Genomic DNA, 23,033 nt, shown 5'->3' with positions numbered 1-23,033 from the left:
TCCTGCTGGCAGCCTGGCTAGCGCTGCAGGACACTGCACAAGGAGGAGTGAATTTAGCTCTGGTGTTTAAAATAGCTCCTAGGGATGAGAAGAAGCACTTCAAAAATATGCTGTGGGTTTTCTGTTGGCTTTCTTAAACTAACTGGAAACTTTCTGCTTTCTTTCAGGAGCATTTTTTACTCTGGAAACATTGCTGCTAAAAAACTCCAAACAGGAGGAGTAAATCCACTCAGCTTGTCAGGTCACTGCCTCAGTGTAACGGTGCTTTCATGAGGTGACATTGGGCCAAAGTCAACTTTTCTTTCTCCTTTGTAAACCTGCAGCCAAGCAATGGGCCAGAAAATCTCAGGGAGCATAAAGTCTGTGGATGTGAGGGAGCCCCCTTATAGACCCGTGAAACGAGAGCTGAGAGGCCCGGATTTCTGCAAGCCCGCGCGCCTGGACATGCTGTTGGATATGCCCCCTGCCAAGCTGGAGGTCCAGTACAAACACGCCTGGAATAACGAAGATCGCTCGTTAAATATATTTGTAAAGGAGGATGACAAACTGACTTTTCACAGACACCCGGTGGCCCAAAGCACAGATTGCATCCGGGGCAAGGTGGGCTACACGCGGGGCCTGCACGTGTGGCAGATCCACTGGCCCACGAGGCAGCGGGGGACTCACGCCGTGGTTGGCGTCTCCACGGCCGACGCGCCGCTGCACTCGGTGGGATACACGTCCTTGGTTGGTAGCAACATCGAATCCTGGGGCTGGGATCTGGGGCGCAACAAACTCTACCACAACTGTAAAAACCAGCCCGGGGTCACGTACCCCGTCTTTTTGGAACCAGATGAGTCTTTTGTACTCCCAGACTCCTTACTGGTGGTTTTGGATATGGATGAAGGGACGCTTAGCTTCATGGTTGATGGACAGTATCTTGGAGTGGCCTTCAGAGGACTAAAAGGGAAAAAACTTTACCCCATAGTCAGTGCAGTTTGGGGGCACTGTGAAATTACAATGAGATACATCAACGGACTTGACCGTAAGTGTTACCGAATTTGCTTGTTACCCTCTCAATTTTTCTCATGTAGAGGTTTTTCTTTCTTCTTTTGCTGTGCACAGTATGCTGGGGGGAACAGATGGTTCAACTGCAAGGAGACTGCACCCCGTATTTACTGCCCACAATGAATATATCTCTGTGTCTTGTAATACATGGTATGGATTGTGTCAAAATACCTTCCTTTTTGACAGGCAGAGTGGCAAGAATTCTATGTCCAAAGAAACTGAACAGGCTGAGAAAAAGATATTGAGAAACTTCCTGGGTATATTTAACAGTAAAACTCTTGTTTACTGGAGGATATGTTTTAAATCTGTGGTTTCCAAATAGGATTTGTGGATCCTGTAAAAATTTCCTGTAGTAGTGGAAACTCTTACATGGTGTGCATAAACATACTTGAAGACTGGCCAGACAACTTTCTTTCTGTAGTTGCCTTCTCGGAACCCTCAGAAGCAGCTGTGGATCCCCAAGAATCTGGAAACTCAGGTCAAATACTGCTTTCAGCAGTTTTTCTGAAAGAGAGCTGTGTTCCTTAGTTCATTTCAGAAGGTACTCTCTCAGAGTATTGTCCAGAAATCCAGGTTTTTGGATAAGCATGAGCTATTTCTGATCTAACACGGTAATAGCTAACGCATTTGTTACATAACAAGGAGAAGCATGTTGCTGCTGTGACCCCCCAGGCAGTGGCCCAGCAGAAGGTGAGTGGCAGAAGTGGGTCCTATCCAGTTCTCCATGCACAGGAATGTGTGGGCTCTGCCAGGTCTGAGCCAAATTCACACACAGGAGCATGCACTGCCTCAGAACTCCCTGAACTGAGCCAACTTGCAGGCACAGTGAGCAGGCTATTGGCACACAAAAACGGGAGCCAAAATTTCTGTTTGGATGATCTTTAGTCCACTTGTTCCTCCATGGTAGCTAAATTCAAAGAACATATTTTGAATAATACTTCTGTTTCCTTAGGGGATGTAACTAGAGATGTTAAAAGCAGGGGATCTGTTGCATGGCAGGGCTCAGTAGCTGCTGATAGAGCCCAGGGACCCCTTGCTGGTGAGGGCCACATCCTGCAAGAAGGGATGCTATTCACTGTCTGCTTCTCAGCTGCTGGAAGCTGAGGAATAAAAGAACGGACAAGGTAACAAATGGAACATGTTTTTTGTTTAAAACTGTATTATCCGATGTGTAGTAGGAGCTACAAATATAAATATATAGAAAAAATAATAGATGACTGAGCAAAATTTTCATGTTATTTTGGACTCTTCGAATGGAACTTGGTCTTTCAAGAAGGCAGAAAGAGCAAGTGTTCAACACCTGCATTTTATTAGTAATTTCTAAAAGAATTTACTATCCTTTTCCATTAGGATGGAGTGGTCTATCTTTTTTTTTCTGTCAAAAATTAATTCTCTGCTCAGTAACCTTATATCTGACATACCAAGTAGAAACAAAATTAAATAGTTCAACCCAGCTTAAGATTACCTTTTCTAAACATCTGTAATAAGCTCTGGGGGAAAGACTTTTTATCCACAGAAGCCCTGCAGGTTTTACAGCTGATGCTAAATGACAGCTTCCCAAGTGCTTTCATATAGGGGAATATCCACGGATCTTACATATTTTTCAATTACTCAGTCATTGCAGAATGATGTGCTGACAGTCTTTTTCTTGGATTGTGGGGGAGAGAGACTTTTGCAAACTGAGTATTTGTTTGCAAAAGCAGTTTTTATAATACTGTGAATATCTGCCAAACTAAGCAAAGTACAGCTCAGCTTGGTCCATCACATCCACACGAGGAATTATTCTGCATTCCTTTTGTAGCTTTCACAGGGCTGCTCAAGGGAGCTCTAGGAAGATGAAAACACCGGAGGAGGATGTGAATGAGTTTGGTAGAAATTATAAAATAAAAGGAACTAAGTGGAGAAGGATAGCTGTGGTCTGTGAGATGGCAGAGAGAAAAATTCCCATCTGGTTTCTCATGGGATAATTTTGCTGGAAGAGACAGGATATCCCTGAGAAAGTCAAAGTCTCTATTATTTTTAAACACATGAACCCGTGGATAAAAGTAAACTTGTGAACTAAACTTTTCTGTAGGCCTGAGTGTTAATCTGATCATGTGAAGAGGAAGTTTACAGCCGCTTTGCCATGGGGCATTTTGACATCCTGGAATCACATCATTTGTTATCACATATTCACTGATCCATTACTGTCCTGCAACAAAAACAGCATTCAAGAAACCAAATGAGCTTGTTTAGCTGGTGCTGCAGAGCAAACACTGTCTCTTTACCACTAAAGGTGTTTCTAGCCAGGCAGCCCTTGTGCAACAGTACAAGTTTGGCTGTGGCACTCTCCATGTTTGCTCTCATTGCACTTTTGATTGCAGGTTTTTATAATTGCTTGTTCTTGTGAAAATCAAAGCAAGTATTGAAGAGCAGTTGTGTTCACAAATTTAAATACATTTGAACATATATGTATGTGGGGAGTTGTTACTGTTTGATTCCTCTCTAATATTACCAAGCTATTCTTTTTCTCCCCTTTTTCCCCCCTAATCTTTCTTCCCCCCTATTCCCTGGAAGTATTTCCTACTCCTGAATGCAGCTTTTGGTAGATCTGGCCATAAAAACTTAGCTGGTCTTGAAGCTGCCATCAAATAGTACCTCATAACTTTCTCTTCAGTGATTGTTGCCATTCAGAATGCAAACCACAGCTTGTGATGGTTGTTTGTGTGGAGTCCTGCAGGGCAAGCAGAGACCTCCATGGCAGGGATTTCTAGTGTTTTCAATACTTGCTGCTTAAATTGAAGACTTCTGAATACATTAAAGGCCTGTGTATTTCAGTTGCTTGGCAAAGAGTGAAAGGCTTGCAGGAATGGGAGAGTAAAAGGCTGAGATGATGGCTTTCATGCAGCTGCAATGAACTTAAACATACGTCACAGATGATGCAGACTTCCAAGTGTGTTAATTACTGCAGGGATGGCAGATTGACAGGAGGATAAGGCTGCAGGTCAAAGATCAAGGACCTGTGTGCCCTCTGGACTCTGGATATTGCTCCTAGAACAATGCTGTAATTAAAATCAGTTGTATTTCTGCCAGCTGCAGCTGATAACCACAGTATTCTGCTTCAGAAACTACCTTTTTTTATTTTGAGAGACTTGGAGTTGCAAATGTTTTCAGGGCTTGGGGGAAAGGCATAGGGACAGGATGGAGAGTGCTCATAATAAGTACATTGAGTTCTTCCCAGCACAGACTCCTTTGATAAAATGCTATAAGTACCTATCACACTGATGTTTGCCCAGTTCCTAAACTGGACTGAAGACAGAATTTTACATCAGTCTTCTGAATTACTGCCTATTGCAATAAGTAGAAACCTCAATTAACATAAAAGCAGTAAATGTTACTTTCCAGATCAGGGTATGTGCTTATTTACAGAAAGTTGGTCTGTTTATATCTGGTGTCTGATGAGGAGTCCTGGAGACTATTTATAGACAGTAACAGAGAAATAGCCAAACACTTCTGTGTAAATGTACATTGCAGATCATGACTGATCCATTAGTGTTTAAACAAAGCATTGGGGGGACAATCAATATAACAATGCTGCAATGGAAAACTTGGTCATTGAGTAGGTAAACTGAACTCATTGCAGTGTTTGCGCTAAACCTCCCATAGTCCTTACTCAATTCTGAAAATAATTGTTGAGCTCGGGAAGTTGGAAGCATTTGTCTCAGAAGCGAAGTATAATTTATGGAAAACATTTGTCTGTACCCATTTGTATTTTATTGTTCTTGTAGGATGTGGCCCTCACCAGCAAGGGGTCCCTGGGCTCTATCAGCAGCTACTGAGCCCTGCCACGCAACAGATCCCCTGCTTTTGACATCTCTAGTTACATCCCCTAAGGAAACAGAAGTATTATTCAAAGTATGTTCTTTGAATTTAGCTACCATGAAGGAATAAGTGGACTAAAGATCATCCAAACAGAAAATTCTGGCTCCTGTTTTTGTGTGCCAATAGCCTGCTCACTGTGCCTGCAAGTTGGCTCAGTTCAGGGAATTCTGAGGCAGTGCATGCTCCTGTGTGTGAACTGGGCACAGGAAGAGTAGAGCAAATTCCTGCATCCTGGGTTGCCTGGGAAAAGGATGCTGGTCCCTGTGGCTCCTGCCTCTCTTGGCTGCTGGGGCACTTGCAGCTCCAGGGAGGAGCTGGGGGTTGTTCTGTATTGAAGGGGGAGAGAGGGAGGGAAGGAGAGGGCTCAGTGCACATCCTCTCTGCTTGCTGCTACAGCTGCAGAAGTGTGGGAACCCAGCACATCCCTCTGGCTGCCCTGGCTCTCTCGCAACCCTGGCAGGGGGCTCGGAGACCTTGGCACGAAGTCAAAAACACCTGTGGCTTCAATTTTAGCCTGTGGAAAAAGCTGCCAACGTTTTCTGAGGAATTAGAAGCCACAAGGGTTTGAGTAGTGTGGAAGTTGAATTAATACAGGGTGAAAAAGTAGAATTTATGGCTTTTTAGAATGGGGTTCCGGGAGACAAGATGGAGGGATCTGGGTGCATCCTGGCCTTCTTCTCCTTCTTCTTGTCCTCCATGTCTTGGTGTGATGGTGACACTTTTCTGTTTGTTTAAGGTGGAGACACACTATCAAACATAAATGATAGATATTGGCACGGTATTGTAAACACAGTACACATAGTTTTTGGTATAAAATGTAAACACTGCCAAGAGAGCAGACAGAATGCCATGGCCAACCTGCTGAACAGAGCTTAGCAGGTCAGAGAAAGAATGTTAGAGATCAGAGAAAATAAACAACCTTGAGAAGCTGACCCTATGCATCCAGACTTCTTTGGCTGTGCAGGCTGGGAAATTAGGACTGTTAGACTCTCGGGGTCACCTTGACACCCAGACCCCAAGTCAGAAGTTCTGGACTGTGGGGTCTGTTCACTCCTTTTGTTCTCAGCTGTGCAAAGATCACAGTGTGTAACCCCTGAAACTCTTCCAGATCTGAGGCTCTGTGTCTTTAGCATTTTGAATTAAAGGGGATGCTTCTAAGCTAACAGACCAATTTTGCAGCTATGCAAAACTTCTTTCCTCTTTCCTGCTATTCTCAGTTTATTTTAATTCACATTGGTCTGTGCCTAACATACCATAATTGTTAGTTATAAACATACACTCTTCCCTTTGGAGGCTTTTTTGCCATAAAGAAATCTAAGTCAAAATTGTGACATTAGTAACTGCCAGGAGAAATCTATAATCTCTCATCAGACTCTGGGTTTTCCCCCTAATGGATTTCAATTAAAATTTTTTAATGGATTTGGATTTTTTATTTATCTAAACTTGTTTTTATGCTATATGCTATTCATATAAGACAAAACTCGTGAGGCTGCCATAGAAACAACTTACTCTGAAAATCCAGTATTGCTAAACCTTAGAAAGGATTTTCCCTACAGACATGCAGTCAGAGGATGAAGCAGCAGCAATTAAGCAGCCAATGCTGTGAAGAAGCAATCTTTAACTTTTGAGATAATTTAACAGGAAACAGCATTTTTGGTGCCTGCTTCAGGAGTCAGATAGCTATTGTTAGGGGGTTTTTGTCTTCTAAATGCATTCCCCTTCCCTGGATTAAGTACATTTTTTTTTTTGTCCTTTAATCCTAATTTGTTGACACTTTCTAATTGATTCTCAGCCTTTTCCCAGCAGGTTGAAACCACTGTATTGTCAATAGAATATACCACTCTGCTAAGTGATTTTTCACCCCAGCTACCCCTTCTTGGTGGTCTCTGCATTACATCTCTCTCCCAGATACTCTTCATTTATTCAGTCCCCATTTCTTTATTTACTTCCCCAGCTAAGTTTGTCTTCTGTTGCCACACTAAGCAATAATAAATTCTTACCTACATTGTTTTGTTTATTTTTCCTTGTCCCCAACTTCAAGTAGTGCATTTTGGTTATTGATAACTATCGATGAGGTGCAGTGTCACTCTTCTAGATAAGGACATTTCAGATTTAAATGTGTGACTTTAGCTGTAATGATGAATGGGGTTTGTTTTATATAACTTTTTCCTGTTAAGACCTCCAGTGACAGAGCCTCCTCTGACAGTGTAAGGCACAGATCAGCTTTACAGTTAGAAAGTTTTTTGGTTTTATGGTTTGGGAGTTATTTGTGGATTTGGTTTCTTTTTTCCTTGCAGTCTTGTCTAATTTGTTTATTAGCAAGGGATCCAGTTATCATTGGCCTAGCACATAAGAAGGTGCTGGGATATTTTCTTCCAAGCTCAATAGTTCCCAAGGCTAAGAGCAGCCACCAGTAGTTCACAGCTGGGCTGTGGATTCTTTGCATCCTGACATACCTAGTTTATTCTTCCCTCTCTGGTTCATAAAAGTGCCATGGCAACAGCCAAATCTACAGTTTTAAGGAAAAAATGCTTGATAATGTGTTCTGATCATGTTTCCACTGATTTCCCACATATCATAAGATATTTCGTATTTCCCACGTAAGAAATAAGTACCTTAAAGAGCAGTGGCTACAGCTCTCAAGATTGAAGTGAACAAGTTATACTGTGAATATTGTACTTATTACACTAAAATAGTAACTTGATAGGCGTACTTAATTCTTTCATGAATTTGGTCAAGCTACAATGATGGAATTGCTAAGCAATGTAAATTCTCATAGGTTTGTATAAGAAGTGGAAGTTTGTAAAGGGTTGTTATTTTTGGATTTGCTCTATCTGTATTGCTCTTGGGAATTGTAGACTGTAAATCCAAGTTTCAGGGCAAATGGGGATGCTTCTGTCATTGAGTGGAATATTTATTTTATTGTCAAAATTGCATGTGCTTTTTAAATTTTGACTGTTTTCTGTTTCATACATGTTCCCTCATTAGTTATGTTTCTCCTTAAGATATTCCTTTGTCTCTCTAGCCATGGAAGTTTCTACCTTTCTGTAATTACAAGCTCTTCTTGCAGATGGCCTCTTTCTCCTAAATCCAGTGCAGCTTCTCTAATAGAGAAGCAGTTAAACAACCTGATTTTTAGCTTGAGCTCAGAAAAAATGCCACTCTAAAGTGTCTTTTGGCTCATGAGTTACTATACCAGTCTTCATATTATGGCAAAATTCATATTTTTTATGGTAAATTGACAGGCAATGGGCCTGAAGATGAGCATGTCCAGAGATGCTGCTGTGCTCTATGGGTGGTTCTGCTGAAAGTAGTGCTGGTGCTCTTGTGTGCAGGAGAATAAAGCTACCCTAGCAGGAACACTGTGTGAAATTAATGCTGAGGCTGTGAAGTACTAGGAAGCTGGCAAACAGCAGAATGGGATTTGTTTTATCTGCTGCTGTAGTTCTGAGCTGGGCAGCCTTGTCCCACTTTCTGGAGATAGCATTTCACTCTGATAAAAGGCTGCAGGTTCAGCTGCAAGTCATCCTTTTGTACTCACTTTTTCCTCGACTCTTTTCTCCCCAGCCCTGTGTGTCCAGGAGTTGGTGTATTCTGTATTTCCCCAGACAGCCAGTGTGGAAACCCCCAGAGTGTGACAGTCCCTGTGTTCTCAGGTTCAGGTTTGTGTTGCCCTTTGAAGATAAGAGCAGAAAGGCCCTGCTAGCAGAACAGTACTGGATCAAAGCTCCCCCTCATCTGCTTTGATTTGGCAATATTCTTTCAGTCTTTCACTTTAAACTGTTTGGGTTGGAACTGATGATCAAATCTGTCTTCTGGTCTGTTATCAAACCTGATTTTTGCTGAAAACCCTCCAATGCTAGAAGTGTGAGATGGGACATTTCAGTCTTCAGTGCTCTAACTCGCTCAGGGTTTAGGCAGAGGAGATGCTGGAAGTTATTGACAGAATTGAACTTAATGTACAAGTACTGAGAGGATGTTTTCAGTTGATTGAATGTTAGTTGGTGATTAAATACAGAAGATAAAATGCTGACACTACAAAGATAATGTCTTTTGGTAATTTCCAGTGTAAGCTCGGAGCAGTTAGTCAAGCCTATACCTGTATTTTCCATGGTTAAACTTAAGACAACATATTTCTTTTTCATACGTATCAAACTTGTGTCATTAATAGCAATATAAGAGTATATCCCTGCCTTCCTTGAACATTTCTTTCTGAAAGTAATAAACTTCCAGACGTGGGATGTCTTTGGCTTCCCCTTTCCCTTCCCCTTTTTTCTTCTTTTTCTGCATGTGTTGGTTTAGACATGACATTTAAAGACATGGTGCTTCTGCTTTTCAATGAAAGTTACTAGAAAATTAATAATATTCTTGTGTGTGCCACATATCTGCTGTGTAATTGAATGGGCCACAAAACTTTGAGACAGCATCTTGAAGCTAAAAAAATCTACTTCCTCTTCCTTCTGGTTTCAACAAGTTTGACAGCTACAGTTTATCTGAGCAAGACAAAGTGATTAATTTCTTTTAGATCCTGCTGCATTCCCTGTTTTCTTGTAGTGTTTACCTTTCATAATTTGGTATTCTCTTAAGCATGAGCCTGTAATTGCTCTCAAAAATACATTTCTCTGTCCATCAGAAAAAAAAAACAACAACAGAATGTGGAGTTATACTAATGCCCTGTTCACTTGCTCAAAACTGAAATGCTTTATGCTTCTGAAAACTCCTAATTTTCAAGTGATTTGTATTATGTAAAATATATTTTGAAGCTACTTTAAAAAATATCTTTATGAAAGGGAAAATAATTTTTAAAGGCTTAGGAATCTGGTTTATTTAGAACCTGGTGCTCAAACAACCACAGCCAAGCAGTGTGTTTGGGGTTTGTGTACTGCCAGTGGCTGCTTCTCTTCCAGCCTTGCTTTTTGAGTTTTTTATATTCTTTGCAGTGTTAACTGCCACCCTGATGAATTAGCTCATGCACTTAAAATGTTTTGCTATATTTTGACACTGGTGATGTCAAAGGCTCCCACTTCTCATGAAACAAGTGATGCTGGGGTAAGTGACTTGGGTTAGGTTGGCGTGGAATGTGTGCCTTGGCTCCAGAAGAAATACCATTTAATTTCTTGGTTCGTACTGAGTTTCACAGCACTGGAAGGCCTCCTCATCACGTGTGTGGACTCACTCTATCTTTGTTGTTTTAACTACAGCAGTTGCTTTAATGTGCTGTGCTGTAGCTGGGACTCCAGCCCTGCTGCATGCATGCTTGCCATATGTGTAAACAATTTGCTGATTTTAGTGGTATGACCTGCTGGCCTCTGCCTGTATAAACAAATGGAGGCCAAAGTTCAGAGAGATCAGAGGGGAAACTTTAAACATCCTGCAAAATCTGCAGTCCATTAAGTGTACGTTAGTGTTTGGTTACAGGCAATCCTTTTGTACTTTTGAGTAATTTGTTCCTGGCATGTTTGGGAAAGGAGAGATGGCTTCACCTGGGGCTTGGGTTTGCACTGAGAAACCAGCTTCAGTGGTATTTTCTTGGAAAGGGAATGCTCAGAGGTGCTTCGCTTTTCATTTAGATTGAGATTTGAAAGAGTTGTGGGGACATTGGCCAAAGGGCTGTAGTGTGCAAAGAATGAATGATATGAGAGACCTGTGACACAAGCAACAGAATGAAATGTGTGGCAAAGAGAAGTGAGAAGTGCCAGCAAAATCTAGAAAGATGTACTTGAAAGAGCAAATGTGAAGAAGGCATTAGAAGGCTTAAAAGGAAGAGAGAAGGCAGACAAGTCTGGAAAGAGGGTTAAGAAAAAGATGCCAAGATTTTGACAGGAAATAAGCCTTTATGTAGTAAGCCAAGTAGCACATGGAAAAGAAAGGTCAGGACTATCCATGCTCTTGAATGGCCAGACATCCCTCCTGTACTTTCTTTACTTTCATCACCACTTTTTCTGGCAGGAGCTCCGAGTCCAACCCTCAGCTGTGTGGTGTTAAGCACAGCCACACTGAGCTTCCCTGGCCACTGCTTGTAGCTGCTTGTTACTTTTTTGTAAAGCAGGCTGAGAGCCTGTATAAGTCAAAGAAACTGAGGTATGTTCTCTGTGATTTTAGTGTGAACTTCGCAGGAATCACTGTGATGCTGTCGGCATCTCCCAGGATTTTTGTTGTTCGTGACTTTGCAACTGAAGTTTTCAATTTGAGTAGAAATGGGTGAACTGTTAATATTTCTGGATCTGAGAGGCTAAATTAACCCTGCATATTTTTGAGTGACATGTTCTCAGTTTCTGATGGACTTTTATAAGTTTTTAAATGGGTTTTTCACTCTAGTTTTCTGAACTTACTGTACATTTAAATCTGTTACTTCTGTGTTATAGATTTTGTGTCCTCTAAAATAATTTGCTAAACTTCCAGGTGTAGCTGATCATCAGGAAGATGTTCAGGGCATTTTAGAATTTCATTTCAAGAATAAAGCAGAAATGAAATCATCTGTGATGCAAATGTTTTCAGAATCCTACATGTAACTTGATGTACTTGAAACACTGGAGTTCCAGCCTTTTAGCATCATCCCCAGCAGCATTTCTGATACTAAACTCTGATAACACCTCTGAAATGCAACTCTGCTAAATGTGCAGCATCTGTATGCAAGCAGCAGCTTCCTGAGAATGTGATATTTTTCCTAAATCACTTATGCAGAGAAAGTTCCAGACTTCCTCTGGCCCATTTTTTCCAAACACCTTTAATACATAATACATACATAAGCTATAATCTTAAAACGTTCATGAAAATAAGTTTGTCTTTAAAACAGAACAGAGCAGGAACAAACCAGGATGGTTTGGAGTTGGTACCAAAGGGGGTGATGCTTTCAGCAGCTTCCCTGGCCACAGAGCAGCAGTTCTGTACTTCTGGGGCTGTTGATGCCTCAGCTCCTGCCTGGGTTGCAGTGAGGTGCTGCAGACAGCAGCAGTTAGTGCTGACAGCTCTGCAGAGAAGGAGCTGCAGGAGGAACTGGCCAGGAACTGACTACTGCAGAAACACGAGTTTGGGGAGAGGTGTCTGGCTGCTGTCAGAGGTTCTCTCCTGGAGGGGGAAGCAGACCCTCTGTCCGTGCTGCTTTAGAGCAAGAGGAGCCATTGCACTGTTCTGGTGTCTGGGTTTCTCAGCAGCCCACAGCAAAGTCCTGGTCACCAAATGCCACAGCTCCAAGGAAGTTCTCACCAGCTGGATCCATCATCTGCTTTCTGTTCCCCAGATTATTGTTCTGATAGAAACTTCCTTAAAATGGCAATACACCAAGAAACATTTTGTGTATTAAATGTGAAGATAAAATCTAAGGGTCACTTTTACCGTGGTACACTAAATCACTTACATGATTGTGAATAACTAATTTTGGTTTAACGGCAATTTACTGTAAGTTACTTATTTGCTTTATAAGACATCTTAACAAATAGGCATGTTATGTTAAATAGGAAAAAAGTTTGCTTTCTTAGGTAAAAAATAACAAAACATTTTGTAGAATTATTTGTTTTCCCAATCACTGACAATTCCTTGCAATAATAAATAGCATTGTTTGCTATTTTCCCCTCTGTATGTTTGGCTACCCTTATAAGCAGGATAAGCTGTAGACCCAAAACCCTATCAACTTCAGCTTTTTCTTGATTTGTTCTCAGTACACAATTGCCTTCACAGTGGTGATTTTTTTAAAAGAGATTAGGCTTTTAAACTAGAACTTGTGGCTAACTCTGCAGTATTAGTTTATGAAGTAATGCATTAAAGGAGGTGTTTGGTAGGAGCTGCTCTTGGAGCAGGTGAAAATGAAAATCCACTGCTCTCTCTACTTGGGAAGTTGCTCAGTACTATGAAAAGAAGAAAACCACATTTATATAACCAAAACAAGAGCACACATTAAGTGTAAAAAAACTTTGTTCTTCAGGCATTTAGGATTAAGATTTTGAGCCAAAAAGGCAGATGGTAAATCCATTCCCCAATGCTAATCTGACAGTAATGTTCTGATCCTCTGTGGAGCTCAGCAATGCTGTGTGCACTTCTGAAATCCACTGGCTGCTGGAAAGTGGTATTTTCTTGTGCAAGAAAGTCTTCTCTGCTTTAGCTGGAGATGGAGGAGTGTCTGCTTCTAGTGAGCAGGTGGGCAATACTGTTTCTCAAGTTTCTCTGCAGGCAGTGTGATGACACGTTTTTTCAGGAGTTGGGGAAGAAGAGTTCTTTGGTGTCCTGCTCTGAGTGTACAGCTGTAAGTTGTCTTTCACTCATTCTTTCCTTTCTTTAATCTGCAAATGATACTGTCTCTATTTGCACAGATTTGAAAAACGGGTTCTGATCAGCTGATTCTGCCAGCTGTTTTGCAAAAACAGTATTTTAAAATAGTCTTTTGAGCTAAAATGTGAAAAAATGACCTTTGAAGAAATTGGAGTAAACCAAGTGAGTTATACAAATGCAGTTTTGCAAAGCTGTCTAATGCGTCTTGAACACAACCATCTTTTACTTGATCCCCTGAATTTTCTTTGACTGTCAAGATGTCACTAGTTTTGTTTAATGTGGAAAATCTTGATAAAGCTCATTCAATTGTAGAGCACTCCTTCAGCCTTGCAGAATAAGGAGGAGCCAAAGAGATGGATTTTCAGGTAGTAGATGGGGGAGGTACTGACTAAAGGCCCTTCTGGATCTTCTTGCTGCCACTTCTTTGAAAGACCTGTTCTTCTGTTTCTCTGTCCAAGTTAGTTGCAGTCACAGGATTTTAGGGGCTCTTTGATTTGTTTGACAGCTCTTGCTCTGTTCTACCTAGACTGCAGTAAATGGGTTAGCAAAGGGAGCCTTTTCACAGAAGGGCTGATGTTCTGTATTACACAACACATCCAAAGAATGAAGTGTTCTGGATTAAGCAGGATTATATCTGTAATTTTTCAGCTCTTTATCTGGATTTTTTTAGGTAATAAGTTCCACACTTGGCCACATTATAATTTTACAAATAAGCTTCTGCAGATGAGCTATCTATGTCCCAAATGGGCCATCCAAGATGAATGGTACATATATTTCAGAGATATATAGTTAGATATAGATATCTATATCTGTGTGTGTATATATAATTCTTATCCATTTTAGGGCCTTTCTTCAAATTCTCATAGAACACATTCAGCTGTTTTTGGAGAAGTGAAACCAAATCCTTTATTAAACACGTAATTGTGTGCTGCAGACAGCAGTCTCCAAAGATATTACTCCTCTTTTTGCCAGGCAATTGCAGCAGAGAATTCGATGCCTCCTGGGGCACTTCTGCCAGCAGTCTCCAGTCGTTTCCTGCCTCAAAGGGAAAAACAAGGAGCAGTAAATGATTTCTGGTTTTAATTAGGCTGACAACGATTCGTGCCCTGAAGGATGTTAGGAGAGACAGTCATTAAGTGTAGTGTCCCTGGAGGCATTTCCTGCCCTGTCCGGGATGTGCTGGGGTGCAGCATCTCTTCTGGCTTTGTTTTGTGGTGACTCTGTAGCCCCTACATGGTCTTTTGTGTTCAGGCTACAGCAATTCTCACATCTCTCCTGCTGACACCTCAGACCTGCTTTGGCTGTGCTTTTGTATTTATCTAGATATTCCAGTTGAGAAAACATGTATATTTTCAATTATCTATTCCACATTATGTACAACAGAGTCCACTACAGAGGACACCTCATCTAGTTTGTGCTTCCATTGATCCAGGCTGGAGATTTAGTGTTCAGATAAAGATTAAGTTAAAAATCTAACAAGAATTTGGTCTTTTGATACTAGAAACTGTAACAAAGGATAAGTATGATTAGACAGGTGAATATATATGACAATTATTTCATGAAAAGGAATGTAATGCTTTTTAGTTGTCTGAAGGTGGGAATGTGTGGGAGTAAGGGCGGTCCAATAGGTTTTGAAATTACTTCAGAGAAACTGATGAAAGAATCCATTCTGAAAGTCTTGTATGTTGGTGAAGTTGAGCAGTTCTTTTGGGAACTTTCTTTAAAAACAGGCAAGAAAAGATGGAAGCAAATGGTCAGGTTCTAAGTTGGGAGGGACATATTATTACAATCTCTGCTGGGATCTACTCTGCTCAGTATGGTAACAGTGAGTTGGAAAATAAGGTGAAGTAATTTAGACACAATCTTTCAAGGTAGATAAATCTAAACACAGGACTCTGAGCGGAGTCTTGTAGGAATTAACTTGACAGTAAAAAAGTAGGTGAGGTTTGGTGATGTTATGTGCCCAGTACTGTGTAACAGGATGGGGTGAGGGGAGCAAATCTACCTCTGTGTGGTGTGTGAGGAGTTCTGTGCAGGATGAGCTGTTGCCACCTGGAAAGAGATCCTGGAGACACTGTGTGTCATATGATGAAAATGTCACTAATGAGTGACCCACAGGGTGGGATGCTGTGAATTGGGACAGCAGGGAACCGGTGATGTTGGTGTGGCCAGCTTGTGTCTTGATTACTGCTCTTGTTGTCCATACCTGCCTCTCCTACCCCTCCTGCCCAGATGTTAAAACATGTAAATAAATACTAAACTAAATAGGTACTAAATATTAATAATTTGACTAGGAAGAAAAGCATGGCTTCTGCACAAGGAAAGAATAAATAAACCAGTAGTCCACCTACATCTGTATCCAGTCCTCAACAGCAGCAATTTCTAGCTGGCTAAGGGACAGTGTGGGAACTGGGTAAGCTTAGAGAGTGAGCCCTTTATTTCACTGATTCCTCTGAAGCTTCATCTGCGTGATTCCCTAGACTCTAATCATCTGGTTTCATACTTTACCAGATGGATATGTGTTTAGTAACCCTTAATAGTTACTTTCCTAAAAATTCTGGTCTTCTATGGAGCTATGTAAGCTTTTTGCATCCAGAGCACGTTGTGGCAGCTTACATATGTGTTATTTGACAAAATACCTCTCTTGATTTGTTTTGGCTTAACTCTTCAGCCTGAAAAATAACTGCAGAGACTATAAAAAAAATGCCTGTGCATTTATAAATGGCACAGAAAGCATTGACTGTGGAAGTTTCTGTGTCAAAATCTGATGACAGAGGTGTTCCAGCGAAATACCAGGTGCCTTATTTTAAAAAAAGAAATTATACATTGAAAAAATAAGTCCTAAAAATTATTGCACTGATATAATGTGAAAATCAAAAGTATAAATGGGCTTGAAAAGGAATGAAATGTATTCATAATGAATCTACTGATATTTGTTGGACATGCAGTCCAGTTACATCCTTCAGCACAAGAAAGGTAATAAAATGGAAAACAAAAGAGTGCCAGGCAAGCTATCATAAAATTATCTGCTCATAAAAAAAGTTGAAATTTTATATGGTGCTTCCTCATATATTAAAATAAATACAAGATTTAGCTGTATGGTTTTTGAAACACCAAAAGGTAACAGAAGTGAATCTGTGATATGCACATTCTGTGATCTGTGACTGGAGAGACAGGATAATGTGATATTTAGTAAAATGTCAAGTATTTCTGAAGAGCACTAAAGCTGCTGCAGGAGTTGCAGCAGGGATTACAGGTTTGCCTGGTCACATAAGGTGAATTTCATTTCCACTTCATCTCTATGAATAAGATGAAAATAAAATATGGAAATAGTGCTGCTAAAATTATTTGATATTCTGTTTGTCACATGTGTTTTCTATTACCAACTAAATGCTTAAAATAGTTCAGGAAGACTGAAAATAAGTTTTTGTCAGACACACTTTATAAAATAGTTTCAACCACTTAAAATGGAAACAGCTTAAAATGGATTATTATAGGTAAGCCTAAAAACTGCCCTCAATAAAGATTAGACCATGGCAGAATTCCTGCTGTTGCTTGGTAGTGAAGTTAATTCCTTTTTCTTGAGCTGAATATGGGCATCTGTTCACATTTAGGTAACCTTTAGACCTAAAAGGAAGCTGTGCATGTTGTTTGCAGGTATCCTTATGGCTACTCAGCAGCTGTTCATTCAGAACAGGTCACCACCAACTCACTGTAAATGTAAAACCTCCCCTGGTGAAGAATGGTGCAGATCCTTTGCCTTCTCTCTCACTGCAGAAAGTAGAAGTAGCCCAACCTGTGAAGAGGGAAAATAGTCTGTTTAGAATTAAGTACCTTATTAAGCCTGAGCTAAAAATCAGCTGTTAATTTAAACCCAGTACCAGTGCTTCAGCATAGCAAGGGAAGCAAATGCTGCCTCCTGACTAATTTTAGATCAACTTCATTAGACACAGCTTTTTGAGTTCTGTTGGTACTGATCACATAACTGGTACAGTATCCGAAATAGGAGTTGTATGCAAAAAATAGGGAAAACCAGCTATTGCTAAAATTGCTGCTAGGTATCCTTGATAAGGCTTGCCTAAGGTGATTTTCTCTGATTTAGGGCAAATCTACCCTTTCTTGATTGCTTACAGTGTGTGTAGATGGATTCCTTTTAAAGATGGTGCATTGTGTTGTGAATGTTTGGTGACTGACAGCAGCCTGCCCTGCCTTTCTGCATGCAGTTGGACACTAATGTTCCATGATACATCCTTGAAGTGTTGTTTGGCATGGGACAAAAGCTGCTTTTTGCCTCATGTCCTTGCAAGGCTGTCAGCCTAAGCCTTGGTGTGAGTTGGCTTTCTGGGCTTGGTTGTGGAACACAATTGCTGCTGAATCTGAGGGGAAGCAGTGAAGCATCAGGACACCCCTCTGGCAGTCAGGGAGGTTAGTGTGACTCTCTTTTGGAAATGCTCACCTCCACCAAAGCATTGCTAACAAACACATCACTGAAATAGTGTCCCAGTGGAGGTGTCTATTAGCAGCACTTTGCTATCTAAAAAAGATGGTTTAAAAAAAATAGTTTATTTTTAACTTCCCTCTTTTTTAACCTGAGGCGTTTATTTGAAAAGATATTGAGTTTTTAGGAAAATTAGTTACGGATACCTTGGATCCCTGAACCAGCTGGGAGCAGTTCATTTGCAGATTGACTTATCTGCCAGCAGCCTTAATTTATTTGACATCCATTGATCCAGTCTATTAAAGAAGGTCACTTTCTTGTTATTGCCTGAATTGGAGCTTAAGATTCCAAACTGTCCAAATTTGGCAAGGTCTTTCATTAGGGAACAGAAGCCTTCTCCCAGCTCAGAATGACACCACCAACCTCTGCCTTGTTTGTTCCAGGTTTTATCCTTCAGTAGCACCAGATGTTCTACAAGCTTATGTTTTCAGCAAACCTCCTGGGCCTGTTTATTGTCAGACTGTTGCACTGCAGTGTCAGGGAGGTCAGCAGTTGACCTATTAAAAAAAAAAAGTTGATTTCAGAGGAAAATAAAATGCCTGAAATGACATATGAAAACCGTGTGCATTTTTAATGTTTAATTCTGTGTGAGTGAATGAGGGGATGTTTTGTTGTTGGCACTTAGTGATAAGCTCTTGAAATTTAAAAAAAAATCAAAATGTGAGATTTAATTAATTTAGCAGGTGATCTTGCAGCAGTTTCTACACGATAGTGTAAAACCTCACACCATTTGGGGTTTTTTATTTGGTTGGTTGCTTTAAATTGAGTGCTGTTTAAATTCCCTTTGCCTGGGGAGGCTGTGTTTTCCTGAGGTAGGATGCAGGGGTCACTCCTCAGCTGCTGGAGTTGTGTTTCAGCACTAAGATCTCTTTTGGAGCTGAGTGTCTGTCCTTCTAAAGGAGTTACCTAAGCTGTGTATATTTTCTACTCTTTTTTTTTGGTGTGCCTCTAAATTGCTCTTTTTTTCCAAGTGTTGTTTATTATGCCCTGTAACTTGACAGTGTGGTCTGTGCAATCCTCTACACTCCTTGCTGCTGTTTTATTGAGTGAGAGTGACCTCTTCAAAGACAATAATGCAACAGTGCTGTGATGGTGTCAAGGTTTTGAAACATTTCATGTTCTTTCTTGATGTTAAGGTCCTAATAAAGTGCCAAAAATTCCCAGGAAGGGAACTGATAACATGTTGGCACATCACACAAAGGACTTGACTGTGAAAAACATTGCTTTCCTTTTAATGTTGATATTTTGAGTTTACTGTCTGGGTGCAATTGAAAAAAAGTCATAATCTACCCCTTTTTAAAAAAATATATCTATCTCCCCCTCACCCCCCTCCCCAGCAATGTGGTACTTGGGGTCACTTTTGATGTTCTGTTCATAGTTTGATTTTTCATCTTTTGCAAGCATTGAATATGCTTTCTCTTGGGAAAGTGAAAATACTGAAGTAAGCAAACTTGGACTGCAGTCTCAAGATAAGAAGGGACTTTGAGGGTCAGTGTTGTCCAATGACATTTAATCCTTGACTAGATTGCTCCCAGAGCACAGGAGCTAAGTTTAGATACTGAGGCTGTGTTGAGCATACTGAGTTAAGCTTAGAGGGGGAAGAAAAGTATATGAAATCACACAAGATAACTCTTTGTGTTGTTTGTAATATACATTTTTTAATATACAATGTAACATTGTACAATATATGTTACTCTCTCAAGCATCTGAGAGAGTAGCATATATTTTAATGAAACTGTAATAAATCCTGGTCTGTAAAGAAGGGAGGGTAACTTCATAGTATGGTCACACTGGGCTATAGAATGATTTTGAAGATAGAGTTACTAACTTTGTTTTCATTAAGGAAATTATTTGAGTTTCATATTGGGATTGACTCCCATTTAAGTGGACATCAGCAAACTTAAAAAACTAGAAACATTAAAAATGGACAGAAGAGGCTTTTGTATAAGAAACAATTTTATCAGATACTTTTTCTTGTTGCTACTCTCTATTTTTGAAGCATTTGTTCACTGCATTAGCTCTCTGTGCAAATTTTTATTTACTATTAAATTCTATTACAAGGCTCATTTGACTGCAGTACTACTGTACAGAAACACAGACTCTATTATTAAGACATGTCCTGCTTGACATTGCTTTATTACAAAGGAACTTTGTGGAGAAAATGGTTGTCTGTCTTGCTTTAGGTAGCTGAGATTACTGCAGCGTTAACATGGCCATGTGCTCCTAGGAAGTTCATCAGGCAAGGAACAAAGCTTGGCACCTCCTGAGCTGGAGAGCTTGTGTTGGGATGGGGCCAAGCTAAACACCTCCACCTTGTTTATGATTTGCATCTCTCCTCAGCTCTTGGGGCTCCCTGGCATTTCTGCCATTGCTCAGGGGCTGCCTCCAGGCTCTGTGGATCCCACTGGTGTGTGAACAAACACTTGAAGAGCATCTGGGGAGAAATAAAATTCCAATTCTTTGGCTGTTTTAAGAGAAACTTTATTGCATCTGCCCGGACAAACAGGCAGTTCCTGTAGGTGAGGGATTCCTGTTTTCCATGAGAGGAAGTGTTGACAAATGTGTGGGTGAATTCATGCACTTTTCTATTGCTGTTTAAATGTGTACTTCAATGTTAGATTTTAAAATATATGTAAACCAACCAGCAAACAAAAAATCCTTATTAAAACTCACTGAAATTGTTAAAATGTGTATTTTTCTTGAAATCACACTCAAACCTTGCTTGTTTCTTTGGTTTTGTTTTAAAAAGTTCGGCGAAGTTTGCTTTTCAGAAAACTCTACATCAATTCCTATATCAGATTTTTCTCTCCCTCTCCATACACCTACATATTTTTATAGGTATAAATAATAACCATCATGTTTTTGAGCTTGAATAACCCTCTTCTGTCCTAGTCCATCAGGGATGAGTTTGCCCTCATCCCTGTTGTACTCAGCTGCCTTGCTCCACTCCCTGCATGGTTCAGTGCTCCTGGCTGAATGCTCCTCCAGCCAGAACCCACATCATGCTCTAGGAGTTGGTATTCAAGGAAAAAATTACAAGAAAGAACCCTTTGAAGTTCACATGTGCAGGGCCCAGCAGGAGCTGCTGGTTAGAAGGAAAATGTGAACTACAAGTTGTATGTTTTAGTAGTTAGGGTAATTTATTATCCTTTGGTACACTTTATTGGGATATGCAGTAAATTGCCCAGTTGTGTGGCTTTTTTCATTTAAGTTCAGCTACCTTGATACAGCTGCTAATTCTGCTTAGTGGATCAGATCTGGGAGTTGCCAGGTAATTTTGTGGCTGTTGCTGTGCAGGGTCAAAGTTGGGCGATTTTGGTTCTCCTGGATGAGGGGGAGCTGCCGAGATTCATTCAGTCACAGCAGAGGCAAATTCTGCCTTGGCTTTGTTCTGCCACAGCAAGGGCAGCTCCACTTTTGATTTTTCCATGAGAGCACAACTGAGCACTTCTGGAAATGCCCCTCCCTGGCCGCTGGAGTAGGCTGTAGCTATGGCAGCCAAGGTGACTCTCCTGGTGCTGCTCAGAGCATGTTTATTGCTGTGATGAGGCACATAATGTGGCCATTGTGTTCTCCACTGGGAAATGGAAAATCAGCCCAGCCTGGCATCTGTCAGTTCCTGGGCATGCGAGGCAGCCTCTCCTCTCCCTCTGCATCACATCTGGAAGGTAAAGGTTTTCTGGTACACATGCTGCAAAGTAACCCTTAATACTGGGTCATTTCCATGGCCAGCTGGATAAAGCACAAAGCCTGTGACAGATTTTTCATGTGCAAAGCCTCTGATGCCCTTGAGTAATGCCTGGCTGGCAGCTGCTTCCATGGATCCCTAGGCAGGATGAGGGGCTGGTTTGAGAGATCTGTGCCATGGGGTTCTTGTCTCTTCGTCATTAAATATCATGTACTTACTAACATTTCTTTCAGACAGCAGCTAATGGAATTAGGGATATTTTATGTCATCTTTACATCAATAATGCAATATGGGCCGCATCAAGAATTGATTTTTTTTTTTTTTGGTGTATGTTTGGGGAAGGAAGCGGAAAGATAATTTAACTCTTGACAGTGAGGGATTTCTTTCTGTAACTCCAGTTTGATGTAGATTCTGGTTGTGACCTTGAAGTTACATCTAGAAGCAAGGAGGCTAATTAGTAGAATTTTGCAATTACTTTGGATGACTCCCTAAATTACAGCCATGCAATAAAATCAATACCCCTGGAGCAAAGCAAGTTGTTCTGCAAAGACAGGTTAGTGTGTAGGGTTATTCTGGTTGTATTGCTGTACTGCATAGGTTGTAGTATCAGTATTTTATTGTGTTTGCAAATTGGATGTTGGTTGATTGAGTTTGTTTAGTTTTGTTGGTTTGTGGGTTTTTTTTTTCTCCATGAGGTAGTGTGTGAGCAGAATTGTTAATTCTTGCATGTGCTATTCCCATGCCTGTTCTCCTTCAGTCAGAGAAAATCAGCAGTTCTCTTTAATAGTGCCAAGTTTGCTGTGTCCTTTGAGAGGATCAGTGGCATCCTCTAAGCTGCCTCCAAAAAAGAGGAATGACTTGAGCTTGCCTGTGCCTTTGCAGATGGTGAGGGAATGCTGTGACTTAGCAGAAATAATCCAAGGCAGGAGCATATCCTAAAGGAGATGGCAATTCCATGGGGCAGTAGAGAGCACTGGCAGTGTTTGCCCCTTCTAGATAAGCAAGGAATAGACTTTTAGAAGCTGCAGTTGACAAAGCTTCCCCTGAAGGCTGACAGGAAGTTTTTAATTCAGCATTGAACGTTGCAGAAGCCTGGAGTTTGTATGCATGAGCTGACATACACCTGCTTAGGTTTGTTTACCCTGCATATTAAGTATTGAAAAAAACAGTATTGATGTGTTTATTTCTACAATTTGATTTTTTTTGTTTTGCATATTGTAAGCATGTATTCAAACATTGTAGCAAGCATGTGTTTGGGGACATGATGTCCAAGAACTGATATTTTAAACATAGAAATGTTTGTTTCTTTGTTTTTTAAAGTGGAAAGGATTTCACATGAAGCTTTTGCTTATCTCTGTGGTACTGAAGACTTTCTGTTCAAGATGCAGCATTTCTGTGTAGCAAATACTTCAAAAGTCTTATGGCCATTACTGTTAATTAAGTGTTCTAATGGAGATTATTTATTTGTTGATGGAAGGGTAGTGTTTAGGTAGCATTTCCAGATTAATATCTTGGTTTTTCTTTGTTTTGTAGGGTAATAAAGATAAGTAGGGTTTCTCTTTTATGCTGCTTTCTGGTGGTTCTTGAGTAATTCCTTGAATTTTTAAATGGGGTGCTAAAATAAGAGGACAGGCATTTTGGTCCTGAAAATCCCCCCATATACATCATTCATTT

General features: G+C 40.6%; 1 protein-coding gene across 12 annotated transcripts in view; it reads left to right on the top strand.

Moving 5' to 3' along the window:
- SPSB4 (splA/ryanodine receptor domain and SOCS box containing 4) overlaps positions 1-23,033 on the top strand; it is a 118,881-nt gene that overhangs the window by 45,444 nt on the left and 50,404 nt on the right. For 6 of the 12 annotated variants that reach the window (XR_014957167.1, XR_014957168.1, XR_014957169.1 and 3 more), the window contains exon 2: positions 168-1,024. Coding sequence is in view for 9 of the 12 variants with exons in the window: in XM_085587110.1 (XP_085443236.1) it covers positions 331-1,024 (694 nt within the window). In the remaining 3 variants the exon portion in view is untranslated. Of the gene's footprint in view, positions 1-167; positions 10,680-23,033 lie in introns of those variants that run through there. The other 6 variants (XM_085587109.1, XM_085587107.1, XM_085587103.1 and 3 more) reach the window with 1 other exon arrangement.

The sequence above is a fragment of the Lonchura striata genome, chromosome 9 (genome assembly GCF_050655825.1).
Source record: "Lonchura striata isolate lonStrDom1 chromosome 9, ASM5065582v1, whole genome shotgun sequence".
NCBI lineage: Eukaryota > Metazoa > Chordata > Aves > Passeriformes > Estrildidae > Lonchura > Lonchura striata.
This window is presented reverse-complemented; position numbering and strand designations above follow the sequence as displayed.